The sequence below is a fragment of the Schistocerca serialis genome, chromosome 3, assembly GCF_023864345.2.
Source record: "Schistocerca serialis cubense isolate TAMUIC-IGC-003099 chromosome 3, iqSchSeri2.2, whole genome shotgun sequence".
Classification (NCBI taxonomy): domain Eukaryota; kingdom Metazoa; phylum Arthropoda; class Insecta; order Orthoptera; family Acrididae; genus Schistocerca; species Schistocerca serialis.
The window spans coordinates 296,433,957-296,448,574 of NC_064640.1; the positions used below are offsets into that span (position 1 = coordinate 296,433,957).

The 14,618-nt window shown below is 43.7% G+C and overlaps 1 protein-coding gene across 1 annotated transcript in view; it reads right to left on the reverse strand.

Moving 5' to 3' along the window:
• LOC126470795 (innexin shaking-B) overlaps positions 1 to 8,635 on the reverse strand; it is a 424,307-nt gene extending 415,672 nt beyond the window's left edge. The window contains exon 1 of the mRNA XM_050098806.1: positions 8,012 to 8,635. Within this exon, the coding sequence (XP_049954763.1) occupies positions 8,012 to 8,635 (624 nt within the window). The remainder of the gene's footprint in view (positions 1 to 8,011) is intronic.
• Between the last annotated feature and the right edge of the window lie 5,983 nt (positions 8,636 to 14,618).

Below are 14,618 nucleotides of genomic sequence, written 5' to 3' on the forward strand. Positions count from 1 at the left end.
ACCTGTGAATAGCACGTACGGAGGAAGGAAGGACGGCAGATTAGGAAGTATCAACCCGTCGACGACGAGGTCATTAGGGCAACATTAACACGTGTGTTTCGAAGGCAGTATTATTAACACTTCAATGCTGATAAAACCTCTGTACAAATTTGATAAGAGATGCATATAGTTTCTAAAAGTGGTATTCATGTGGGCTGTATTTTTGCAACAGCTTCCAAACTAGTACGTGATACGCGCCAATAGCATATGCCACAGTAGGGTACTGATCGAAAATGCATTACGTTAACCCTATATAACGACATCCTTTTAAGTTGGTGTCCTCTTATATAGCCTTCGAAAGCCAAAATACTTAAGGCTATTTCTAGTTTCTCGAGAGTGCCGATAAAGTCGAGCAAAGATATTGGGGCCTGCATGTTTCTTGTTAAAACATTGGCGGTACTGAACATTTCAGTCAGTCATTAAAGGGTCATAATATTGGCTCGATAAAAGCCAGAGATCTGGGTTCGAGTTTTGATCTGACACAAACTTTTACTTGTCACCACTTACTTATTACTTTGCAGGTGTCCGCATTTCTGAACGTATTTCACTTATATCATTTCGATAAATTCGTCTCTTTTTATTCCACTCACTTGTTTTCAGAAAATGAAGCCCGAATTCTCTTGCGTGCCCTCGGCGACGAAATATAGCAACAAAACTGTGATTCTAAAGAAAACTTGTAGAATCGCACATCATTAAGCATCAACATGACGGAATGTCAAACAGTTTCAGAAAAGTCGCTGTCATTGCAGTAATAGAATTTTATATTATTCAGCCTGTAAGACAGTGAGATGTGAACACAAAAAGGCTTTGTTGTGTTCTTCCTTTCCAGATCTTAGCACTTTTTTGATTAACATTGGTTTTCTATAGTCAGCTTTTGCTTACTGAAACTGGGATAACAGCACAACAGGGCAAGGAGATGCAAAGGTTAAGAATATGTATTCACATTCTGGAGGAAGGCGGTTCGAGTCCTCATCCTGCCATACAGATTTAGGTTTCCCTAATTCACTTGAGGCAGATTTCGAGATGGTACTGCTGAAAAGCACAAAGCTGATTTCCTTCCCCATCCTTCCCCACTCAGTCCCACTTGTGGTTTTTTTTTTTTTTTTGTCTCTAATGATGTTAAACGGTAATCTGCCTTTATTAGAGCACAACTTCACAGTCCCAGAAACACTCTGTATTTACTCAGTGGAAACATGAACTATTATGCTTTTCAGTTGTTCTTCAATGGGAAAAACTATTTATTTCATTAAATGCAAGTTCCACTCCCTTCTCGCAAAACCTAAACGCAATCAACGTCCATCTGGTCCTAAAAAAATAGTGTACAGCATAATAAATCTGTTAGTTAATATTTATTATAATTTGGTAATGCGGATCCGCCAGTATGAAAAGCGGCGGGGAGTATTGTGTTGTCAGAAGTGAAGCAGTAGTAGCAGAATGGGCCTTCGGACAGCCCAGTGACTTCGAACGTGGATTAGTTGTTGTCACATTAGTAACAAATCCATTAGGGACATTTCAAGCCTTTTAATGCTGCCAACGTTGACTGTTGGTGGTGTGAATTTGAAGTGAAAATGCAAAGGAACAGCCAGAGCTAATCCAAGATCAGGCAGACCTCATGGACTGACTGACAGTTGAGCATTGCGGAGGGTGGTTGCAAAAATCGCATGAAATCAGCGGATGGAATCGCTGGTGAAATGGTTCAAATGGCTCTGAGCACTATGGGACTTAACTTCTGAGGTCATCAGTCCCCTAGAACTTAGAACTACTTAAACCTAACTAACCTAAGGACATCACACACATCCATGCCCGAGGCAGGATTCGAACCTGCGACCGTAGCAGTCGCTCGGCTCCAGACTGTAGCGCCTAGAACCGCACGGCCACTCCGGCTGGCAATCGCTGGTGACTTCCTCAGTGCTATCAGCAGTCCAGCCAGCACAATGACCATGCGTAGGAAGCTGAAAAGAATCGGATACGATAGTCGAGTGACTCCTCGTAAGCCTCACATTTCTGTATTCAAAGTTGAGCGACATTTGAGTTGGTTTAAAGACCAACGCTACTGGACAGTGGTTGACTGTAAACGTGTGATTTGGAGTAATGAATCACGCTATACGCTAGGGCAATACGATGTAAGGATTTGGGTTTGGCGAATGACTGGAAAACATAACCTGCCATCCTATGTAGGCTAGGAGTCAAATACGGAGGAGGTGGTGTTACGGTATGGGAACGTTTTTTGTGGTCTCCGTATTACGCCCGAGAAAATTCGGAAGGATATGAACATATTTTACAGTATCGTGTACTGCGTCCAGTGGAGGAGCAGTTCAGAGGGGATGATTGTGTCGGCATGACAAAGAACCCTGTCATAAAGCAACATCTGTGGGGCAATGGTTTATGAACAATAACATTCCTGAAATGGGATGGCCTCTCCAGAGTCCCGACCACCACCCATTGTATCACCTTTGGATGTATTACAACGTCGACTTCGCTCCAGACACTTTACATAAAGACTGGAAAATAGCTCAAGTCACACCAATACCCAAAAAGGAAAGTAGGAGTAATCCGCTGAATTGCATGCCTATATCACTAACGTCGATTTGCAGTAGGGTTTGGGAACCTATACTGTATTCGAAGCCGGCCGGAGTGGCCGAGCGGTTAAAGGCGCTACAGTCTGGAACCGCACGACCGCTACGGTCGCAGGTTCGAATCCTGCCTCGGGCATGGATGTGTGTGATGTCCTTAGGTTAGTTAGGTTTAAGTAGTTCTAAGTTCTAGGGGACTTATGACCACAGCAGTTGAGTCCCGTAGTGCTCAGAGCCTGTATTCGAACATTATGAAGTACCTCGAAGAAAACGACTTATTGACACACAGCACGGTTTCAGAAAATATCGTTCTTGTGAAACACAACTAGCTCTTTATACTCATGAAGTAATGAGTGCTATCGACAGGGGATGCCAAATTGATTCCTTATTTTTAGATTTCCAGAAGGCTTTCGACACCGTTCCTCACAAGCGTCTTCAAACCAAACCGCTTGCCCACGGTGTAACGCCTCAGTTTTGCGACTGGATTCGTAATTTCCTGTCAGAAAGGTCACAGTTCGTAGTAACAGACGGAAAGTCATCGAGTAAAACAGAAGTAATATCCGGCGTTCCCCAGGGAAGTGTTATAGGCCCTCTATTGTTCCCGATCTATATTAACGACATAGGAGACAATCTGAGTAGCCGTCTTAGATTGTTTATAGATGATACTGTCATTTACCGTCTTGTAAAGTCATCAGATGATCAAAACGACTTGCAAAATGATTTAGATAAGATATCTGTATGGTGCGATAAGTGGCAATTGACCCTGAACAAAGAAAAGTGTGAAGTTATTCACATGAGTACTAAAAGAAATCAGCTAAATTTCGATCACGCGATAAGTCACACAAATCTGAAGGCTGTAAATTCAACTAAATATTTAGGGATTACAATTACAAATAACCTAAATTGGATCGATCACATAGATAATATTGTGGGTAGAACAAAGCAAAGACTGCGATTCATTGGCAGAACACTTAGAAGGTGCAACAGGTCTACTAAAGAGACTGCTTACACTACGCTTGTCCGCCCTATTCTGGAGTACTGCTGTGCGGTGTGGGATCCGCATCAGGTGGGTCTGACGGATGACATCGAAAAGGTACAAAGAAGGGCAGCTCGTTTTGTATTATCGCGAAATAGGGGAGATAGTGTCACAGACATGATACGTGAATTGGAGTGGCAGTCATTAAAACAAAGGCGTTTTTCGTTGCGACGGAATCTTCTCATGAAATTTCTATCACCAGTTTTCTCCTCCGATTGCGAAAGCATTCTGTTGGCACCCACCTACATAGGGAGAAATGATCATCACGATAAAATAAGAGAAATCAGGTCTCGCACAGAAAAACTTAAGTGTTCGTTTTACCCGCGTGCCGTTCGGGAGTGGAACGGTAGAGAGACAGCTTGAAGTTGGTTCATTGAACCCTCTGCCACGCACTTTATTGTGAATAGCAGAGTAATCACGTAGATGCAGATGTAGATGTAGCGTGCAGGATCAGTACCTTCTTTGGCTTCGGCTGTTGAGGAAGAACGGGCTGCCGTTCTTCCTAAAATTGACACACCTCAATGAAAGTATCTCCAGCAAAGTTTAAGCCGCCATAAATTCTAAACATGGACACGCTCCTTATTAATGTACACTAATACGTGCCTGGATATTTTTAATCGGGCAGTGTAAGAAACTGTGAGGATGAAGCCAACTTATATAAGAAGCGATCAAATGGTTTCCTTTTGAGGATGTTGCTGCAGCGTTATATGCAACGTAGCGCGACTCCTATGCGTTTATGTATGCATCGATATGTAGGCAAGGGATGAGTGTGGTACTCATGCCTTTCTGACGTGCGTGCGGCAAATGCGGAAACGTGAACTATGGTGGCGGTATTACAAAATGCGTCCAAACATGCTGTCATTCTTTACACACAACGGTAGACATCCACTGGAGAATGAAGAATGTGTTGGCGAACTTGTCTGTTGAAAACCACCGTTGTGGAACGGTGCATCAATTTCTGTGCTGGTCGCGATTCGATACGTGATGGCGGTCGATCTGGAATACCAGCCTCATCCAGTGGGAGACACTCGAGCACCCACCCTATAGTCCTGATCTCTCTCCGTGCGATTACCACGCCTTCGGTCCCTTTAAAAACGGCTTTGATGGGTCGAAGGCTCCAGCTGGACGAGGATGTGTCGCGGGCAGTTACGGACTTCTTCATGCAGCAGGACACGGTGTTTGGTAAACGGGCATCTTCAACCTGGTGCGCCAGTGGGATATATGATAATGCCGTTTTGCCTCATTGTCATATCGATTCTGGACTCAACGCCCATCGAATGAAAACTTTTTTATGGCCCTTTATATAGCAAGAGACGAAATCTATGCAGAGGTCAAATGAATCTTTCGCTCTGTAGTGTGACATGCGCTGTTGTGAAATTTTATGGCAGACATAATTGTGCCTGGACAGCTCAGTCGGTAAGCGCATTGCTCGCAGAATGTTAGTTTCAGGTTTCGGGTCTGGGGCCGCCACACACATTTAATCTATGTAAGATGTTCCTGAATTTCCTTTGAAAACTCCCGCGCTTTGCAGAGGATGCTGTCTAGGCCATGGTTTCAATAGGGACCCATGTCAATAGATGAATCGTTTGCGTGCTGTGGAAGTAACATTTAAGGTACTGCGTTCCATCCTCCCACGCATATGGAGATACTAAATACCGTTATTTTGGTAATTGCTACATATTCAGCCAACTGCTACGAATGTGCTAATAATGTCTCAGGTAAGTTGCACACGAAACATGCAGTTTCCACAAGCCACGTTACAAATTTAATGTTGCTTCTTTTGGTGATTTGTATACCGTTCCATTACAGCGTCAGCAGTTTGATTGGACAATGTTAAACCATTGGTAGCAAACATAGTAATTATCAAAATCGTAGCAAATTACTTTCACTATCTCATCAAAACGGAGTAGGAGAATGGAACACAGAATTTTACACATTTGTTCCCAGCGTTTTTCCTCTCCCACGAAAATGATTACTCTCCAGATATGTGTTTTAGTTCATGACCTGTGCACCTAACCTGAAAATGTCCAGTATGCAGGCTGACAGAAATTTCAGCTATTGGAAATAAGACTGGACGCTACAGAGCATTGACCGTAATTCCACCAAAAAATCTCTAAGTAAGTGTGTATGATTTATTTGCTTCCATTCTTTGCAGTTACTTTAAGTTGTTAATTATTTTATATACCTCCACTCCAGCATACTGTACCTCAAGTTTTGTTATTAAATTGTGCGACTGAATCTTCACTTTCTAGCTACCTTTCACAATTTCTTTATGCATCGATTAGATTTAGAAAAAACTGTCTGCAGGTATCTATATCGTTTTCCTCGCCATAACCAGACGCATACGAATTGTTTCATCAAAGCATCGTTACTAGTGCTGTGCTACAACACTTACATTACGTTCATTGTTGTCTACGTCCACATTAGAGACAGCTCCCGGGTTGACACATCACTAAATCTGTGTTTATGCGTCATTTTTGCTTTTTCATTATATCTGATTCTTGGCAAAAAAATCATGCAAGGAGCGTACATAAGAAAAAAATGTTTTGTTACACAATCGCCGAAGAATAATTACAGTAAATCAGAACCACAAGTATATGAGTGTATTCATTTGCACGAGTTTAGGATGGAATAGAAAAATAACTATTTGTACAGGAAGAGAGAAGTCAAATAGAGCCATTGAAGAGAATCCAAATGTAGTGTGACACATTCAGGGATGGCTGTGAGAAATAGCTAACTATGGTGGAAAGTACACTCCACCAAAGTAGATACATGAGATGGCGCTTAGAAAGCTCTCATCCGACTGTTTCTGGAACGGGACATCATTAGTAGTTTGGGACACTTACCAAGTCAGATTATATATATATATATATATATATATATATATATATATATATATATATATATATATATATATATATATATATAATTTTTTTTTTTTTTCGTCAGGGGTCACTTTCGTCAGCGTGACAGGACCACTGACATGTTCAACAAACTCTGGCGTGAGACACTACAAGAAAGATATCACGCATCACGCAAAGTTACTGCTATAATTATGGAAGTGAACGTTCCTGTATCAGTCAATAAATGTGCAGCTTCATGCTACGTACATTCTGGGCAAGAAGTTGGTCTGTAAAATTAGACTAGCTCGAAATTTGAAGGTGCGTACCGACATTTCCCGTGTGTGTGGATAGTCTAAACGAAGTTATACCGATATACCCCCCCCCCCCCCCCCACACACTATAAAGTGCAGTGGCTTGTGGTATGCATATGTAGGTGTAAAATAATTAACCACAGATCAAAATCTTGCGGTGAGAAAAGCGGAATGAACATGGTAATATACGACGAACATCAGTAGCATGTGTGTCCAGCGCATAAGCAACAAATTAGCAGCTTAATATAACCGCAGCCTGTAAGTATATTATAAATAAAACAATTATAATGCTGCATTGCAGCAATATATTGCTGTCCATGATTTTCCGTAACAGAGTATACGCGTCTGGTGATAGTAAAGAAGGGAACTGCCAACGTCAGTGATAGATGAATCTGAAGTAGTGGCGGCTCGCACTTCTTAGTGGGTTAGCTCTCGTAAGAAAGATGTTGAAATAGGTGCTCAGTCAGGCGAAATATTGTTCTGGGAGTTGCGGAAGTGTGACGAAAAGCTGAGAGCAAGCCACATGAGATCCCTGAGGGCTCGCTGTTAGTGTGAACTGATGGTAGCAGAGAGGATTTTGGAACACGCTGGACCCCCGGCGCACGTGCTGCTGTCAGGTCGCGCCACGCGCCACGCGGTGTCTGCCTCTCACAGGCACTATTCCTGTCAACGGTCGTTGCTGAAACTCAACACACTAACGACGATCCTCTCTCTTTCGGTATGTACTAGTCTCGTTAACATCTTCACAAAATAAGGGAAAGAAAAGACAAAAAAGTCTCGTCACACTTTTCCTCCACCACTCGCTTTGCCAAGTTGTGTGCCACACACATTGTGACGCTCTCGGAAATGCATCGTTACAGTAGTAGGAACTTACGTGCTCCTTGCTACAGAATCGTATGCAAAACATATAGTTCAGTCACCGGTTTTGCGCTACAGGTAACTGAAGGATATGGAAGAAACGATGATGTCGATAACTGAAACAGCAGTGTTGTAAGCGAGGAATTGTAGGATTATATCTGAGATGATATAGTTCTCATCAGTAGCTACTAGTGTAGAACAACATTTAAAAAAACAGTGATATTACAGAAATTATTGGTGAAAAAAAAGAATATCAGTGACGCTTGTCGAAGTTCGAATGGTTAGATGACAGGGAAACTGCATGGCAGTAGCTGTAAAATGAATCACAAATGCGAGCGTGAGGATACTGACCTGGAAGAAGAGGCAAAAGCACACCCACTGATAGTACATGTAGCTCTTTCTGTCTTCCTGGCTGCCTCTCGAGTTGTCAATGCCCTTGTGAGGGACGTCGACGCCGACCTTCTTGTGGAAAGCGGACTTAATCGTGTACGTGGAGTGTATCCAGCAGAAGGTGTTGAGTACGTCTTCGGGAATGTCCTTGGTGTGTATGCAGTCGATGGGGTTGCCGACGTACTGGCGCGTGGTCACGATGAGGCTGAAGGCGACCAAGATCATGACGGTGATGCTGTAGTGCAGGCGGAAGACGGGCGAGTCGATGTGGATGTGGCTGATCTTGACGAAGCTCTTGAGGCCGCGGAAGATGTCGAGCATGTTGTCGTCGGGGCCTAGGCGGCTCGCTGTCGAGAGAGCAGGCCCCGCGCCCGCGCCGCCTCGCCTGCGCGCCGCACATCCCAGCAGCCAACTGTCACGCTCCCCCTCTCTGTACACACACCATGCTAAATTTGACTTCGTGCCGCGTCGGCCCGCTTCGGCCAGTTCTCGACACGGCTCTACTTGTCTGCCACCGCCGGCGCGGCACGCGTCTTCACCCGGCCGCCGCCGCCGCCGCCGCCGCCGCCGCCGACGCCGGCTCATGCGCAACCCCGCAACCCGCGCTCCCGCCTCCACACCTCTTAGCTGCACTACAGCGTCGCCTCTCGTGTTTCAAGTACTGACTCCAGCCTTAACTGCCGTAACTGCTCTCCATCTATATCAACATCCGTTTTCAGCCAATTACTATACACACCGGACAAAAAATTAGTATTGATTGGCGACTCCATGGAGTGCTGTGTGCACAACAACCATATGTGTTAAAGTAAAAGGAAGGTCAGCGTTGGCCGTAATAGTGATGGTTTATTGTTAGCAAAATCGATTTTCAATCACATAGTGATCATCTTCAGTGCTGTGGTGTACAAGTTAAACTCATAGACACTGGTGTCAAGTTATTATAAGTAACCAAAACCGTGATCGTTTCTCAGTTTTGGTTACTGATAATAACTTGATACCTGTGCCTATGAGTTTAATTTGTACACCACAGCACTGAAGATGATCACTATGTGACTGAAAATCGATTTTGCTATCAATAAACCATTAATATTACGGCCAACGCTGACCTTCCTTTTAATTAAAGAAATTAGTATCACCAGAAGCCATCACGTTAATACCGTCTGATGCAACTCATAATAGCAGAACTTTCGTGCGACAACTCGGTAATGTAAGTCGAGTCACCCCACAAAGGTGGCACAAGTACAATGTGTGTAGAGCCATTTTTGAAAAATCACCCAAACACCCAGGATAAAGTGACTTATATACACTACCTCAAAAGTTTTCGATTACGCTCGGTAAAAGCTATACGAGGTGTCTCTCGTAAGAATGAATTTTATCCATAGTGGATGGTGTCGAACTCCGTGACTGTTCCTTTAGCGGGTGTAGAAAAATATCCACTACCAGTCACAATAAAAAATGGTTCTAATGGTTCTGAGCACTATGCGACTTAACTTCTGAGGTCATCAGTCGCCTAGAACTTAGAACTAATTAAACCTAACTAACCTAAGGACATCACACACATCCATGCCCGAGGCAGGATTCGAATCTGCGACCGTAGCGGTCACGCGGTTCCAGACTGAAGCGCCTAGAACCACACGGCCTCACCGGCCTGATCTGTTTGGGAGTGGAACAAGGAGAGAAGATACTAGTTGTCGTACGAGGTACCCTCCGCCACGCACCGTATGGTGGATTGCGGAGTATGTATGTAGAAGTAGATGTAGAAAACTGAAATATGCACGTGAAATGACAATAAGTGTGTAACTAAGTGGCAACACTGTCACCACAGCATATCTGTAATAATGGTGCTTCATCTTTATTGAAGCCGGCCGAAGTGGCCGTGCGGTTAAAGGCGCTGCAGTCTGGAACCGCAAGACCGCTACGGTCGCAGGTTCGAATCCTGCCTCGGGCATGGATGTTTGTGATGTCCTTAGGTTAGTTAGGTTTAACTAGTTCTAAGTTCTAGGGGACTAATGACCTCAGCAGTTGAGTCCCATAGTGCTCAGAGCCATTTGAACTATTTTGAACCATCTTTATTGATCTCCAACAGTATAAACATGTAAATGAACGTATAAACACCTGAGGATGGGCGCAAGCCCGAAACCGGTCGTCTGACAAATAAATAACCTTTTATTGTGACTGGTAGCGGATATTTTTCTCTCCTAGGACTCGTCGCATTTTCTTTGATGTTTCATCACATGTTTGCAATTTCGTTTTTGCATTGTGTAGCTGGAGTCAGCCCAAACACATAGTGCGCTTCACCTCTTTCACGCGACGGGAAGCGTCACTTTTTGTTTTCCGTTACAAACAAAACGATTTTTAAAGCACAATTTTATATGACCATTCGATAGAGTGGTCCCAGATTAGTCCAATCTGATATTTGTCTTGTCGATATGTATTAACAGGGATAGTAAAACACGGAGGCCGGCCGGAGTGGCCGAGCGGTTCTAGGTGCTACAGTCTGGAACCGCACGACCGCTACGGTCACAGGTTCGAATCCTGCCTCGGACTTGGATGTGTGTGATGTCCTTAGGTTAATTAGGTTTAAGTAGTTCTAAGTTCTAGGGGACTGATGACCACAGCAGTTAAGTCCCATAGTGCTCAGAGCCATTTGAGCCAAAACACGGAGGATAAACAACAATCCATCAGCGACTCAGTAGCGCTGCATACTTGGCGGTAGCAGTCAGCGCGAACCAGGGTGGTGCTTTCGCTGCTGGAGTATTAGTTATTCTTTGACTTTTACTGTCCGTGTTAATACATATCAGTAAAACGAATATCACACTGGTATAATCTGGGACCGTTCTATTGAATGGGCATGTAAAACTGCCCTTTAAATTAATTTTGTTCTCAACGCGGAGAAATCGACGCTTTCCGACGTTACTGGTTGTTCAGGTGAAAGACGTGAAATGTACTATTTGTTTGGGCTGACTCCAGCTACACAAATCAAAGACGAAATTACAAATATTTCCTGAAACACCGGAGAAAATTCACATGACGACCATTTGGAGAGACACTGTGTGTACTTTATTTCAGTGTACACACACATCGTACAAACTAAATAGACCAATTAAATAAATATTTTCTCTCTCTATCACCAAGTACTACGCAACATGGTTTTGATTTAAGCCTCTTCAAAGTATCCACCATTTGCCCTCATAACAGCTGCACAAACTTTTTGCATTCAGGGGATAAGACTTTGCAGTGTTCATGCATATATTGCTGTCCAACATGTCTATAAATTATTCCATAGATCTTCATCATTAAATGATATTAGTTTTTTGACATCGGCGTTAAGTTCATCCCGTAAGAGGTCAATGGGATTTAAGTCAGGTGGCTGACTTGGTTAAATCATAGACTTCAGTTCTCCACATCTCCCTTTTCTATTGACATACCCTCTGCACAATTTAGAAGCAAGTTTGGGATATTTGTCTTGCTGCAGAACAAACCCGCGACCTGCCAGTTGGAACTGCATTGTTGATCAGTATCCTATGATGCACTTTCTTCTTTACGGTTCCATTAATCCTCACAGGATCACTAACCTTACCACGCGAAAACATGCCCACACCATGACTGACCCAGCACCACGCTTCACCGTTGGCGTGACACACTGACTTCATACGTTGTCTACGAACAGACATTCGACGATGGCTTCCAAATGCTTGAGTATTAGATTCGGTCGTGAATAACTCCTTGGGCCGTTGCTGCACGCTCCAGTTTTTGTGTTGCTGTGTCCATTGCAATTTTTCCATCATGTTTTGTTCGCGTAGTAAAGGATTTTGGTCGCTATGCACCCCTTTAAACCTTGTTTACAAAGATGGCGTTGCACTGTTGAGACAGAGATTGGAGCTGCTCGCATACTGTTTACCTACTCTCGAATTTCAGGTGCAGTACGAGTCCTCTAACATTGGCTTTGTGCGCATATGAACTTATCTTCCCTAGTTGATGTTACTCGGCGTCTTCCAGATCGCGAAACTCTTACGCGGGCACCAGTTTGCTTGAACTGCTGCAACTAGATTGGACGACGCCAACTTCTGTTGCTATCATCCTACTAGAATAGACTTACTGGTACGAAGCTACAATTACAGGTTGTTTTTCAATTCCAGTCTTCTGCTTCTGTCCCATTGGGAGGTAACATGATATGAACTTGACCAGGAATACAAACACACTGCTACATGCACACAGTGTACTGTAACCTAATGCTAACTGATCACTACAGAGACAGCTGAAGGAATGAGGCCTATTCGAATGAAAGGTAAAGGCAAGTCAATATTGTTATGCATACTCATCAGCTCCCTTCTGCGAACAACCAGTTAAATACACTACAGAGGCGCTTAGTCTTTATATCGTCCGCCCCCGGTAGCTGAATGGTCAGCGTGACGGACTGTCAATCCTCTGCGCCCGGGTTCAATTCCCGGCTGGGTCGGGGAATTTTCTGCGCCCAGAGACTGGGTGTTGTACTGTCCTCATCATCCTCATCGACTGCAGGTCGCCGAAGTGGTGTGAGATTGAAAGACCGGCACCCGGCCAACGATCTGCCCGACGGGGGCCCTAGCCATAGATTAAATTGAAAAAAAAGCCTTTACATGTTTACACTTGTTTTGTTATCAGAAGTGGGATATGATATAAAATTCAAAACGAAATTCCTGTTCTAACCAGAAATCCATAGTTACGATAGTAGATCGAAAAATTTTGACCGACAGTGTATACAGAGTGAACCAGAACGCCAGAGACAAAATTTCTATGGATACTCAGGGATATTTTCCGAGTATTTTGGTATAAGGGACAGGTGATCTCCGGTGTCTCGTTATGAAGTAATTGCAATTTATTTTATTTCTTGCCGTCATATATCTTTCTATCTGTATTGCGCCTAAAAAATCTGTGTGACATTGCAATTGTCGACGGTATGCACTGTGTGTCTTGTTCAGAAACACTTGTGCCACAAACTAGTGGTACTTGTTCTTGACAACAATAAAATGGTTCAAATGGCTCTGAGCACTATGGGACTTAATGTCTGTGGTCATCAGTCCCCTAGAACTTAGAACTACTTAAATCTAACTAACCTAAGGACATCACACACATCCATGCCCGAGGCAGGTTTCGAACCTGCGACCGTAGCGGTCACGCGGTTCCAGACTGTAGCGCCTAGAAGCGCACGGCCACACCGGCCAGCTGACAACAGTAAAGCCCACTTTACCGTTCGACCTCAATATTACATTCAGTACTGGTCTGTTTTGTCTTTTTTTTTTTTTTTTAGGGTGTGTTATTTGTCCGTTAAACAGTGAGAAACAGCAGTATGGAATATTTTGCTGATCAAGAGTTTACCGAAATGCATCTCCTGTATGAGTTCACTGATAAAGTAGGTAAAGCACGATGACATGAATACCTGGGAGACCCCAAAGGGCAGTTTCAGCCATCTAATTGGAAAGGTTTTCCTTATCCTCCGCGTCTGCAGGCATCTTTCCCTCACTAAGTATGAACTGTGTGTGTAACTGTAACTGTTAAGTGTAGGTGGCCTAATGGGTGTATGTATAGTGCAGTGCCGTGTTCGTGTTGGAGATGACGAGAGAAGGGAGACGATGAAACCCAGTGCCAGCACATAGCTACTCCTCGCGAACAGCAACAACGTGCCGACGAGATTAACGTCCTCATCTGACAGGCGGATGACCATCAACAGTATCACATGCGCTCACTTCATAGGACACTGCGGAGAGGTTCCAAATTTAATCCGAATAATTGGTGCAAAGATTGTTGATCAAAGACGTTACGGCACCACCTCATCTCCCATAGCCGGCCAAATACTGGCAGTGAAAATTTCGTACACCACCTGGATTTTAACCGGGTTACCTCCGAGTCGAGCGCCATCGCACACGCGTTCGTTAGCAACACCGGCTACGGAAGCGGGTTATGGGTTCACTGAATTCAGTGAAAAAGCGGCAGAAGGACGCTGTGCTGATGTGTTTTCCCATCGACCGCAACGCCATTACACTACTTTTGCATCTGTTTGAGAGTTGTTGCATTACTCTGTGTGTTGCGCTGTCGTATTACACACTTTTTCACTGTTTTGGAGATATTTTCCTATAAGAAAAGGTAATGGCGGTGACAAAGTGAAAAAAATCATGACTACGTCATTAGATTGTAACGAGTCACCAGAGATCGCGTGTCCCTTATAATACTCAGAAAACATCTCTGAACAACCTCCGAAATTTTGTATGTCTAGTTCTGGTTCACACTGTATTAATTTTTACGAGGAGCGTCCTCTTCTGCTTCTCAACTTCTAACTGTCCGATCTTCTTCTGAAGGACCCTTGAATTCATCGCATCATTAATATCTTGCATCCGTCTTCTACGTGTCCTTCCGTGTTTTCGTCTCTCAGATGGTGTCATTCATAGATTCTGTTTGACTATCGGTTATAATCTATTCGTTGGAGGTTGCTATAATAAGTTAATATTTTGATATCTATGGCATCAAGAACAGTGTCTGTTTCTCTTATAGTTTTCCATATTCCTTCATTTCTAACTTTTTCCAGTCTGGAGAT